This window comes from Microchirus variegatus (genome assembly GCF_963457635.1).
Source record: "Microchirus variegatus genome assembly, chromosome: 15".
Classification (NCBI taxonomy): domain Eukaryota; kingdom Metazoa; phylum Chordata; class Actinopteri; order Pleuronectiformes; family Soleidae; genus Microchirus; species Microchirus variegatus.
The window spans coordinates 14,439,972-14,453,317 of NC_139816.1; the positions used below are offsets into that span (position 1 = coordinate 14,439,972).

General features: G+C 39.8%; 1 protein-coding gene across 1 annotated transcript in view; it reads right to left on the bottom strand.

Annotated features, from left to right (window-relative positions):
• Positions 1–13,346, bottom strand: part of cntnap2a (contactin associated protein 2a) — a gene marked incomplete at both ends in the record, with an annotated part of 311,484 nt that overhangs the window by 100,144 nt on the left and 197,994 nt on the right. Inside the window, 5 exons of the mRNA XM_083901554.1 lie at positions 524–608; positions 2,607–2,722; positions 3,968–4,087; positions 5,749–5,855; positions 11,560–11,722. Coding sequence (XP_083757680.1) covers positions 524–608; positions 2,607–2,722; positions 3,968–4,087; positions 5,749–5,855; positions 11,560–11,722 — 591 coding nt within the window. The remainder of the gene's footprint in view (positions 1–523; positions 609–2,606; positions 2,723–3,967; positions 4,088–5,748; positions 5,856–11,559; positions 11,723–13,346) is intronic.

Sequence of the window (13,346 nt, forward strand, 5' to 3'; positions counted from 1 at the left end):
GACACAAAACCCCGGCCTTCTAAATTACATTCCAGCCAAACGGACTAAGTGCAAGCAAATCGGATGCAAATGTATGTAATCCAATTTGATCTACTCAAAAGGATCCCGGACAAGCTGCAATGCATTACTAATGGTCTGTTTGGATTATTTTCATTTATTCTAGTCCTTTAAACACAAGAGGAAGTTAAATGTAAAAAAACATGCAGGTGTGACAAATTAAAGGAAAAACAAACACAGAGCATCTTAGTGAAGAAGTGGTTGATAAGAAGCCACTAGAACAGCTTTAAAGCTCCTCAACTAAAAGGCGTTTGCTTAGCTTGGGTCTCAGGTCATCGGTTTCTAACTCGTTTGCATTTTTAAGTTCATCTTTTCAAGTAAAGCAGATATTTCTTTTAATTTTTCCCTTGCCTCTGTAGAATCCCCAGACAAGGAAGCAGGGGAGGGAACAAGCTTTCTGCCTATCCCAGTGGTGTGTGCCCTGTTTGAGTCAGCGGTGAATAAAGATGCCACCCTCAGCTCTTACCTGGAGTGTTTAGCAGCCTGGACTTTTGACAGCTGTAGATGATTTGCTGCTCACAGTATTCTGCACTGGCGGTGATGGCAGTCACCTGGAAAAACAAGCAGGGGTATGTATTTTCATTTTATTTTATTCAACCAGACAGGTCTCCGGCTTGCACGAAAGGAACAAATAATTGAGCTTCAAAATGAAAACCCAGTGCACTGCAATCTTGCTTTGTTTTTAGAGAGGCTGACAGTGGAACATGTGATCCATACTAATTAAGGAAGGGAACATCATTTCAGGAAGGATATGCTTCTCACATCCTGTTATCTCATGTTACACAGTATGGTTGTGTGCACTTTGCAGTTGCTTTTGACGGACAGTCCGAACTGCAAAATTTAGGCACTCACCACAAAGCTTTTTGAGCGTGAGTCAGGAAGTCTGTGTTGTCAATGCAGAGCAGGTAACTGCTGTCATCAGTGTAAGAGAAAAACGTATAATTTGGCGTTCTTTGAATTAGCAACTTGCATTCCTAAACACAAATATAACAACTCAATATAGATCATTGTCGAACCTAACTGGGGCAGAGGACCGATAACTCAAGTATCCAGTCCTCCTCAAGGTCAACTCTGGGTATCAGCAGAGGAAGGCACCAGACATCTTGACCTGACGTTTCTCCCCTTGTCCCCTTGTCTCCAAAACCGTAGATATACCATAACTCCGGGATTTACAGGTAGACTTACAGAGGATGCCCAACTGTTAACATCTCTTTGTTCATGTTTGGCATCGTCTCAGTTCTCAGATCTGAGCCGTTTCCAATAAAGCTTTTCAACTTTCAACTCATCACTGACTTCATAATCTCCATCCTTGGTCTGTGCATGTGAAAAACATACTGGAGTAGATATCATTTTCTCATTGCTGTGACAAGCTAAAAACTATATGATCCTGTGGCTGCTAAGTGGACTGATGGGTGGACACATTGGCCAACATAGCAAGAATGTTGTTAGAAATGTAATTAGTTTTCACTGTCATTTATAAAAACTGTAGAAAAAAAAGAGCAATATTGATTAATTAACTCAACATGCAAGAGCTTCAAGAATTTACCATACAATTGACTTGGCAACATATTATTATTATTTTTTTTTCCAGCAAACTAGCTAGCGACGGCACAATGTGTTTATTTAATTGAATTACGCATGATGAATACTGGGCAATCAAGGTTCCCTAGATCCTCAAGAGCACCATGTTGGCAAACGCAAACGACTGAAAGCACAGCTTTCCCGTTAGCGCTAATTGTGACAAATAAATTTGCCAACACAAAAGTCAAATAATTTGTTGTAAACCTTCAACGAGCCAACACTGATGGACTGTGTTTGGCTCTCCAGCCACAGCGTTCTGCCATGAGATAAGTGGCACACATTTAGAATCTACTAACTGAACACAGCTTGTTTTTTTCCCCTGCAGTTTTTAGGGAGCACAGCCTGACATGGAAATGTAGGCCTTCTTGAACACACATGATTAAAAGAAATTAGATGAATGATGCATAGATGTTTCCGTGTGGTTCAATTAACAAGTTAATTAATTAAAAAGGGTGGAGATATATGATTAGTGCTTTGTTGCATTTGATTCAAACTTTTGTTGACTGTTGTTGAAAATAAATGTTATTACTGTCGATCACTGTGAGCGAGTTGTGTAAAACTGGGCCCATTTCTAGCAAGTTTTGAGCAACACGCACAAAATGTTATAGTGTCTAAAGTACATTTTGCCACTGTGTAACAGCAAAAATATTGGACAAAATTGGGGAAAATAAGGTCAAAAAAGGAGGAAAATGGTCAATTTGAGAACCTAACTTATACTACAAGTGATGACCCATCATAATAAATAATTTTCAACAAAATGCTGAAGATATTATATGAATATGTTATATGAAAGTACATTTGTAAATTCAAGTACATAGAAATGCAAAAAATGTGAACAATGTTAATCTACAAATAAAATACAATTATGTTTACACCTATAGCAATAAAATACAAATTAGTTCATCATATTAGTATAATAGGACATTACATCTGTGTATAATGGGCATGCATGAATCCAGTTTAGTTACCTGGTCCATTGACGCGCTGTAGTTGACCTGTAGGACTGTGCGTCTGTCTCTGCTGGAGCCGGTAACTGTTGTTTTGGGCGGTAGGTTGTTCATGACTGTCGTCCATACTTTGTCCTCTACACATACAAACAAATACACACAAACAATTTACAGAACAGGGCAAACACAGTCGTTCTCAAATGGGCTTCACAAATAAGGAAATACATCTTTTGGCACATCAGCACCACATTATCACATAAGCATCAGGACTCCGGGAAAAGATTGTGCAAGAAACTGAGTCTGTTTCGAAGAAATCATCACTTTTGTGGAAGAGGAAATGGCTGTAAGGCTACTGCTGGTTACATCTGCGCTCTGTTGTTATTTAATATTATTAATATTAATAGAAATAATAATAAAACATGTAATTAAGTAATATAAAAATATATTAAGACTTCTCATAATATTGCGACTTTTCTCGTAATATGCCTTTTAATATATTACGATTTTAAGATAAAAATATTTTTCCACTTCAGTTTGGCCCCAATACTCCGTGTTGTGGTGACACACTGGCAGGGGTCCTTGCAGAAGGCAAACAATCTTATTTTGTAGGTGTCCCTTCGCCTTACGTTTGTTTGTTTTTATAGTTTTTCTTATTTCTGGACTATTTAAGATGATCACCGGACTTCACTTACATTTAAATGCAGTACACACACATTAGAGAGGAGTTTAGCTGGCATGGCAGTGAATTTTCTTCAATGAAGTTACAGCGGAGAGTCCTGAGTTTAATAGACATTTGTGCACTGTTATAGCATGAGCTAGTCACTCAGACTTCTGCCTGTTCATTCACTCAGTGTGAGGTGTGTGTGTGTGTGCTTTTCAGCAAGACCAAGGGCCTAGCCGGCGGACTGCAGTGACATTTCATTAAAAGTCTCGCCTTTGCTCTGTCACCATGCTTGTGTATTGCAGAATATCTACTTATTCAGCCATGTCTGTGTGTGTCTGTGTGTGTCTGCATGTGTGTGTGTGCGCGTGAGAGAGAGGGAGAGAGACAGAAGTGTCACTCAGACTGTTGCGAGTACTCTTAGGTTTGCATAACAAGTCTGTTTCTTGTGTTTTCGCTGTGGGTGTGTGTGGTCGGGTGTGTGTGTTTGTGTAACACTGTGTGGGTCTGCTCCTTCACAGCTAAATGTCAGCAGTGACAGCGTTACCATGGAAACCCCAGGTGTAGCAGGTTAAGAGCTCTGCTGCTCGAGGTTAAGACTGTGGAGGGCTGGAAAGTTCCCTTACCTCACAGGTTAGTGGGGCTGTATGGAGTCGGGAAGTGTGTGCACACACCATAAAACACAGAGAACAATGCTTTTTAGCTGCTCCCATATACAAACCTGTCATGTTGCAGTTGACTTTGAAGGGACCAAGTGGTCCGCTGCCATCAGGGTCAATCCAGTAGGTGTCAGAGGACCTGCCCAAATGTTTATAGGCCTCACACGATGGTTCATAGATCGCTGTGAGAGGAGGTCAAGCAAAGAAAAACAAGGAAAGAAAATCAGTTGGAGGAGGAAGGGTTCTGAGGGAGACAAAAATGACTCAGAGTCCATAGTCGCATAGTAAAAAAAGTAGTTTAAAAGTGCTGAGTGAAATTTTCAGAAAACACACATTATAATCTTATGACCTCATCATGTTATACAGATGTATTATTCTCCAACTTAAGGACCCTGAACAAACTGTAATTTAAAAAAATATATTTTTATATTTAAACTCTTGTAAGACATAGCAGTGACACGGATCTCATTATTGCCTACGAACAAATTCACCATTACTGGTACACAATAATGTTGACTTTAGCCTGAGGGCAGTGGCACTGCAGTTAAAGCAATGATTTTACTGACAATACAAAAATGGAGTTGATAGTTTGGCAAAAATAGAGTTGCTCAGGAATTTGTTGCAAAAAAATAACATTAGAAAGACAATAAAGATAACACACCTCCTCAAGAAGCTTTATTATGTATATTTTTGTTTGATAACCAACACAATTTATTTTATTGTAGATTTTGTGGATTGTTTTCAAGTAGCACCATCTTGTCTAAATGTACTTTCTTATGTTTCTTCCTGCAGAAAGCCGTTTCAGGTGGCTGCCACTCTCTATTCGGCGTCTGTCAGGAAGTGCTGTCTTGTCCCTCACACTCTAGCAATCTATCTGACAACATATTGATGTTATGTTTGTGTTGATCTGCGCGGAGACAGACGGGGGGAAAGAATTACATTTCAAAGACAAATGTGAGAGTGTGACTTGGACTGAAACTTTCTAGACAGTTCAATAGTGTCCATGTGAGTTTAAATTGACTTTGTTTGTGTTGGCTTTTTATTACTAGTTTGTCTTCAAGTCCTCGTTCATCCTACTTCATAACATCCACTGGCCATTTTATCCATTTAAAGGTCATGAGCCAATCCGAGACAGGGCAAGAGACAGGGTCCACTCAGGACTAGTTTGTAGTCTTCGACATATAAGTAATCTGATGACTAAACTTTGCAAATCTTCATTGCCTTGCTTAAGGACATTGGTTTGTCACAGTCAGCATGGATTGTAAAGTTCCCAGAATAGACCTGCAACTTTGGAGTCACAATCCAGACACCTTGATCTCTATGTTACAGCTGTTCCTTTAACCATATCTTACTCGTGAAATACCCTGTTAACTGTTATTGACACAGAGAGACTTCTGGTCTTACAAAGCCATCTCATATTGTTTTCATCACATTTCTGCAGTTTTATTGTCAAAGCTTGAGCAATACCTTCCTCTTCTCACATCGCACACACACATGCTCATTTTAAATCGGTGACTTAAGGTTGGAAATACACAATATACTGTAGTTTAATGTTATCTCTCTGCCCCTGGTCTTTAAAGAGAACAATTTTTGTGGCTCTTTCTCCCCGACTTTGTTCTCTTTGTCTGCTATAGAGCCGTTTGTGAGTTGCCTCTTCTCAAACAGCAACATCAGACACGCCTGGCCTTTGAGCACTTCAGTAGCTTGGGCTGTCACACTACCGAGGTCGGTGGCGTTGAAAGGAGAAACTGTTTAATCACACAAGGACGACCAAACAAGAAACCCACGAGGAAGAGAACACGGTGGTAGGTGAGTAAGGTGAGCAGACCTCTCCAGTACTTACACGTGTGACACGTGGCTCCATTGTAGCCTGTTCCATCACAGGTGCAGCTGAAACTGTCCCACGTCTGTTTACAGCGGCCTCCGTGTTCACAGTGATTAGGCATACACCTGGACAGAGGGAAAGAGGAGGGAAAGTCCTTTTGAGTTTTTCCTGCTTTAAAAAGTATCCCCACAATGCTTTTGAGCTTCATAAAGCAGATGTAAATGCATCCATGTTGATATGAACATAAAATAGTTTCTCACACGTAACCTTCTGCACCATCTATCTTTTGTTGGATTGTATTTACTGTATATTGTATATATTGAATGACTGTGGTGAAACCACAATGAGGACGAGCTTCAAGCGAACTTAATAAGCACTTGTAATAAACACGAGAAGCGTGATGTACATAGTAAATATCTCCCTCTATGGAGCAGATTGAGCCATGGTGTCCTAAAACAATGGAAATAGTCATAAAGAAGAAAAATGGCTCGGAAGAAAAGGTCGTAAAATGTCAGTGATCATTTTCTAATGCCATGTCTCGGCTAGTGCTGATGTACATCAATGTGCCAGCACGACTGTATGATTAAAATGTAATATGTACTACAGTGAATGTACATGTTTCAGTTAGTAATCAATAGCAACTAGAGGAAATCCCCTTCAAGTTTCGCTTAGTTGTATAGCAACATGGAGAGTAGAGCTGCAAGTAACGATTATTTTCGTAATCGATTAATCTGACGATTATTTTCTCGATTAATCGATGAATCGTTTGGTCCATAAAATGTCATAAAATGTTAAAAAACATTGATCAGTGTTTGTCACAGCTGGAAATGACGATGTTCTTGAATGTCTTGTTTTGTTCACAAACCAAAATGATTCAATTTTAATGATTTCTTTGTTATGTGGAGCAAAGAAACAAAGAAAATATTCACATTTAAGAAGCTAAAACAATCAGAAATCTTGTTTTAATCATGAAAAAAGCTTCAAACAAAGCGATTAATTTAGCAATCGATCAATAATCGATTCATCGATTAATCGTTTCAGCTCTAATGGAGAGACACACTCTAAGACTCGTGAGATAAATGTATGGGTTGAAAATTGCACCCAAAGTTGTAACATATGCAAGCTAACCGGAAATATCAAGGACTGATCACAGAACATGGGTATTTTCTGCGCTGCAGATTCTCTGATTTATGCTCTTAAATTGGGTAAGAATAAAAGAAAAATGTTGATGAGAACAACAATATTGCATGTCTGCGCATACTAAAACACAAGTGCAGTGTTCAGAAATACAGATGGTCGCTGTAATGCACAATTGTGTTTTCTTTGCCAAAAAATAGTTACAATTCAGTATCCGCATGGTGCCTCATTGTGAATACAGCTCGGAGCACACGCTGTAGCAGTTAAGACATCACTGTTTTTACTTGTTAAAATTTGAAAACCCATTGAAATATGAAATATATCAAAGTTGTGTGGTTTGAACTGGCTGCAGGCCTTGCGGGGATGGATCCCGAGGCACTGTGGTGTTGGAACAAGCACACAAAAAGTGATGATAAGAGGAAAACCAGCTGGAAGAAAAACAAAAACTGACTATTAGGAGCTACAGGGGTCCTTTCAAATACTGAATCGTTTTTTAAGACATGCAGGGAGTCGGGCAGTTAGGCAGCACAGAGGCATTCTATCCTTTTGAGGGAGATATGGTGATTGGTGAGTCATATGTACAGTAACTAAGTGACTGAACTGTCGGTTTGTTCATAGAGACATACTATGATTATGCTACGACATGTTACGACAATGAAGATTAATATAAAAAAAGTGATAAGAAAATAAATGTATGTGTACTTGGGCTGGATGCACATGCAAGTACAGTACATAGTAATACGTGCTGTCAATAGATTAAAAAAGGTACATGCTGTCAAACATTGTCACTGATTGGACTTTGAACTGGAAGTAAAGTGTCAGTTTCAGTGAAATTAGCTGAGATTGGCACAGTACTAGCCCAGCAACCCTCATGTGGAGGATAAATGGTAGAAGATGGATGGATGGATGGAGAGTTTCAAGTTGGATATGTTACCCAGTGTTTGCTGCACGGTGGCGGGGGCTTCTTAAAATGAAACCTTCCGCCCAACAATCCCTCACCTCTCTCCATCTCTATCTCTATCTGACTGACTGCAGGCAAGCGGCTGTTTCGTGCAGATAATGAATGGCTTTAATGTCAAAGGTCAGTGCACACCAGAAGTAAACCAACTTGCGTTAACTGTGTTAAGTTATTTTATCTTGTTAATCTCGGTCGTATTAATCCCAGCAATTAACGTGTAACGTGGCGCAGCTTTTGTGGGCTTCAGGTGAGGTCCATACTTGACCATTAATAGTCAGAAAAAAGCCCCAGATGGTCTGTCCTGAGAGATCCGACCACAAGCGGACACTGTTGAGTACGACTGTTCACACTTGGAAGTAACATGCATCTTGATTGGACAGGTGCTTCATCTGGTCTGTTTGTGATGGCAACATTGACTGCACTAATGTTTCTGCTGTCAATGTGTTTGTGTCTGTGTATGAGTGCAAGTGACAGGTAGACAGAGAGAGAGAGAGAGAGAGAGAGAGTGAGAGACAAAGAAAAATGTTTGAAGACTTAGAGGACGTCATCTGTAGAGGTGCTCTCTAATATGTCCTGAAGGATGCACTGCATTTATGCATGCAAAGAAATATACAGCAACATGGATCCACAGACCACCTCAGTTCAGACCTGTACTAAGTGCTGGCCACAGATCATTGGATAATGCAGCCTGAATGTTAATACATGGTCTTTAAAATGTTCCTGGCACTTTTATATTTCCTTTCAAACCATATAATCAATGACTTCTAATCATAAGCTTGACTGAACCAAAAAGGACCTAAAACTGTCGAGTCACCAAGGTAACGGTACTTCACATAATTTAAAAATATGTTTTAATTTAAGAAACAACCCCCGTCATTCATTTTTTATTGGAACCATAATATCCCCTTGGTTTTCTCAACCTTCCACTGAATGTACAGCAAATGCAATCTAATATCTTTGTGAACCTTGTGTGTTACACTTTCTTGTGGCATCAACAGACTATTAAGCACATGTAAAATGTTATTTTGTGTTCACAATGAGCCGTGATCGACAACCACTGAAAATCAAAATATTACGCTTGGCAAGCCGTGAACACTTATGTTCACCAACAGTATTGTATGTTCTGGGGTTTGTATGAGACAAGAGCCAAATGTGATAAAGAGAGGGTAGTGCACATCTGGTGTGTGCGTACACGATTTTATGTGCCACAGCCTGTGCTGCTGTGGTACCATTACAGAATAACAGTGACATTGTGGGATAAAGAAATTTGCATGCACCAAGCTTTTCCCCTGTTTGTGTAAGCATGAAATTGTGTCTGTGGGGACGTGCGTGTGTGTGTGTGTTTTGCTTCTCAGCCTAAAGAGAATCCCACAGTAGAACGGCATTGATCAAAAAGAGGTCAGACAGGGCTATTGAGCTGCCTTCAAAGACATTCTGATTAGTTAGATGGTAACAGTGTGCCCATTCATCCTGGCAGAACAGGGCCCACCTAAAGTACAGCAGGGCTCACACATTTGAAGCAACAGAGCTGGGCAACACTGCGAGCAGCGGGAATAGGTATAAGCTTGTGGCCATTAGGGCCTTCATAAGTTTGTTCCAAAAATCTGACCAACGTAACCTTGAAGTGAGCAACTAACCGCACTGGAAATGCAGCACGATCAGCAATAGTAATAATTTTTGTACCACAGTGGCAGTAAAATCTACTGACTCTCGCACCAATCATAAAAATTCTCTTTCCTGCCTCCAGGACTGATGCAGATAGACGTCACATACAATTAGGGAACTGTCTGACTGTTTTTTATACTAAACCAGATCAGTAATCTTAATCTTATATATACAGTGTCTCAAAGATCAATTAATCAATGTGTGTGTTTACATGCACACTAAAATGACTGATAATGAAATCAGATTATTCCGTTTACATGAGCACTTGAATAACCAGATAACTACAAAAACCCGATAATAATCAGTTTTTTAGTGTGCATGTAAACGCACTCACTATGAGCATAAGATAAGATGATAGTCCTTTATTTGTCCCGCAGTGGGGACATTTACATTGCCATAGTGTAGCACATCATACACATATGAAACAATATAGGCTACTGTTAAGAAGACAACTTATGTACATTATCATTATGTGGTCGTAGAGCTGCTTTATTTTGTCATTTGTCAGGTAAATGTTGCTGTGACATCATATGCATTATGTCTGCATTGCACGTCTGGATAATGGTACTATGATGGGACCAAACCTACTTTTTATTTTTCATTTGTCTGCACCATCGTTTGACACCAGAAACAGAAAAGTAGAGGTTTAATTGCTTTGAACCACCACGGTGCAGCAGCAAGTGGGGGTGACATTTTGGCATTTGAGCCATGATTAAATTTCAAGGCTTTTTCTTCCACATTCATGGAGGGAAATGTGTTACTGGTACAAATAATGTGCATGTGCAAATATATTTTGAAGGAAAATCAATCGTTGGAGGGAGAAATAATCGCCGGCTGAATTATGTTTTGAAGTTTAGCTTTTAGAATGACACACCTGCGGTCAGGTTAAGGCATTGAATTGAGATACTTTTCCTTTTTCAAAGGATAAAAAGAAAACAATTTCACTTCAAACTTTACTTCACAGTTTAAGTGCCTTTAAGACTGATACCCTGGGTGACATTAAGCATCTTTGATCAAACCACTATATTTAAAACACATCGAAAAATAAAACTTTTTTAGCATGAACCTATGCTTTTGTGCAAGAAAGCTTGGGTTTTTGCATGTACAGCTTTTTCCAAATGTGTCTATAGTGTGGACATGGTCCAACTAAATACTCTAGCATCCTCGGAAGCAGATCTCCCGTAAGTGAGGGTGACACTGATCATAAACAAGCAGTGGCAGCTGGTGTCTACTTCTCTGGGCAAGGAAATTGATGAAGGTAAGTGCTATTGACAAAGCTGATCTGAAAACAAATCGCTCACTGGAGGGAGAATGTTGTTCCAATCAGTGCAAGGTCAGCTCCTAATTGGAGCTTCCCAGTCTTGCTTCCCCTTAATGTGTCTTCCTTAAAGGTTACGATAATGCATAGCTTTCCTCTGCCCTTTATTTAACATAAGCGCTGGAGGTTAAACCAGTCCACAAAGTTTAAACACTTTGCCACAGACACCAGACTCAATGTAAGGGAGCACTCAAAATGAGCTCAAGGCTTGGCTGATTCTATATATGGCAAATCCATCCCAATGTGTTTGTCTAGTTCACGACAAGGAAATAAATTGAAATGTCAACAAGTTGTAATGAATTCTTTCAGTGAGCCAACATTGAGACATGCTGTGCAGAGTTCCAGCTCTGATATACTTGGCAATGAACTAGACAAATGAGTGGCTTATTTCTGATGTTTGATGAGGATCACAGCGTTTTCCCGAGATGAAACCCACTCTTTACTTTCAGTTTACAATGAAATACCATTGTGTGTTCACACACACCTCCTTTTACTCTATGAATCCACCAAAACCATTTATCAGTCCGACAAGCACACAAAAACCAGCCATACATAAACATTTTCATCAGCCTGTTGTCATATATCTCTGAAAAAGAATTTAGACTCTATGTAACGTTCTTGTTTACTGCATCTTCCAATTTGAAACCACTTGATTTGTAACGCTCATTGTTTGGGGCTTTGTAAATGATTAGAATCAGTATTTTCACGCATGTGATTGTTCGTGTGTGCATGTGGGAATTATCGTTCTTACCTGTCTAGGATTGCACACATGTCCAGGCTAACATTCTCAAAAGCTCCAATGGTGCCTTTTTCCACCGCATGTAAATCAGCAGGTTGGTCATCCACCACAATTGCTTGCATGCAGCCTTGGAATGAACGCCGAGAGGGCGGGAACAATGTCTGCAGAAAATATCCTGAAATAAAAAAAAAGGAAACATTTTCATTTTAAATGCAATAAACTGTAATCACTGAGGTTCAAAACATTGTGACTGTACTCAGAGATTCCCTGTAACTACATAAATATATGAATTAACTCTTGAACACATATCCTGCTATAAGTGCTTTTGCCCACTTTTTCCATTTTTTGGGGTTTTCTTGACTTTAAACTGTCAATACACTACTAAAATCATATTTTTTGTTTGTTTTCTTGACCCGAAAAACACACTGTAGTTGTGTACATGAATAAGACATTTTAATTTTGAAATTTGAACAGTATGAAACATATTTCCAATAAAACATTTTTGAGTATCCAAATGTGCAAAAACAGGAAACAAGCAGCAGTTTATCAATCAAAAGGGTCATCTTCAGGGCATGTTTAGATAAAATTTGCTGCTCTATCATCTGTTTCTCCGAGTGTGTGGAGAGGGGGGGGGGACAAAGACGCTGGATCGCTGGCTTCCTGCATTGGCATCATAAATTACCATAATACAGTTGGCTTTGAAGTACAAGTTCTTAGCTTTCAGAAACCCCTGATTTTTGTGTAGTTACGGTAATGTAAAGAGCGATTGCCCAAACGTATCACTGATGATATGCTCGGTGTTAATGGGCTTCATTAGTGGAAGCTACTGGGTCACGGGGGGTGCTGTGCCTATCTCAACTGACATAGGGCAATAGGTGGGGTACACCCTGGACAGTTCGCCAGTCCATCGCAGGGCCACATATAGAGACAAACAACCATTCACTCACACTCTCACACCTACGGTCAATTTAGAGTAACCAATTCACCTAATCCCCAAATCTGCATGTTTTTAGAATGTGGGAGGAAGCCGGAGAACTTGGAGAAACCCACACACACACAGGGAGAACAGGCGAACTCCTTGAAGAACGGCCCTTGTTCCACCTTGCACCACATGGGAGGCGAAATTGTTTGGATGTACATGTGCTTACAGTTTTATAGAGAACATGCTGAACGCTTGTTTTCTAGTTAAAAAAAAAAAAAAAAAAAAAAAACCTTCAAGATGATCACTCCATAAATTCACAGGGAGGTGGAGATGAAATGAACACAGGACAGAAAAAAACAGGATGCACAACAGCTTAATGAAGTGAAAACAGTGTGTGTGTGTGGGTGGGAAGAAGAAAATAATGAGGGAAGATGGCTGCTTTTGATCCTTGATTTACAACACATCATGAAAAGACGTCCCTCTACAGAAGTAGACATCAAACTTAACAACAGCATCATCCTTGACATGGAACAACAGACTGCAGTGCGGGGTTAGTGTCACTTTATACAGCCGAGAACCTTCATCGGTCCTCTTGTCCTCTTCTTTTTAGAGCTCATCCACAGGCCTCATTAGCCCTAATACGAGTGCTAGGCTGCAGTAAATTAGAGGACATGTAGGTTTTAGTATATGCAATACCTTTATGGCATACAGGAGGCAATGGCCCATCCAGAGGTAGCACTAGGCCTTGACTGAAATGGGGACAAGGCTAGGACAAAAGTGTGTGCATAGGGGGAATGTGAGTGTGCACAATAACTCTTGTGCACAAAATGTCCAGGGATACAGAGCAGGTGAGTGTGTATTCTCTGTGCAACACTGT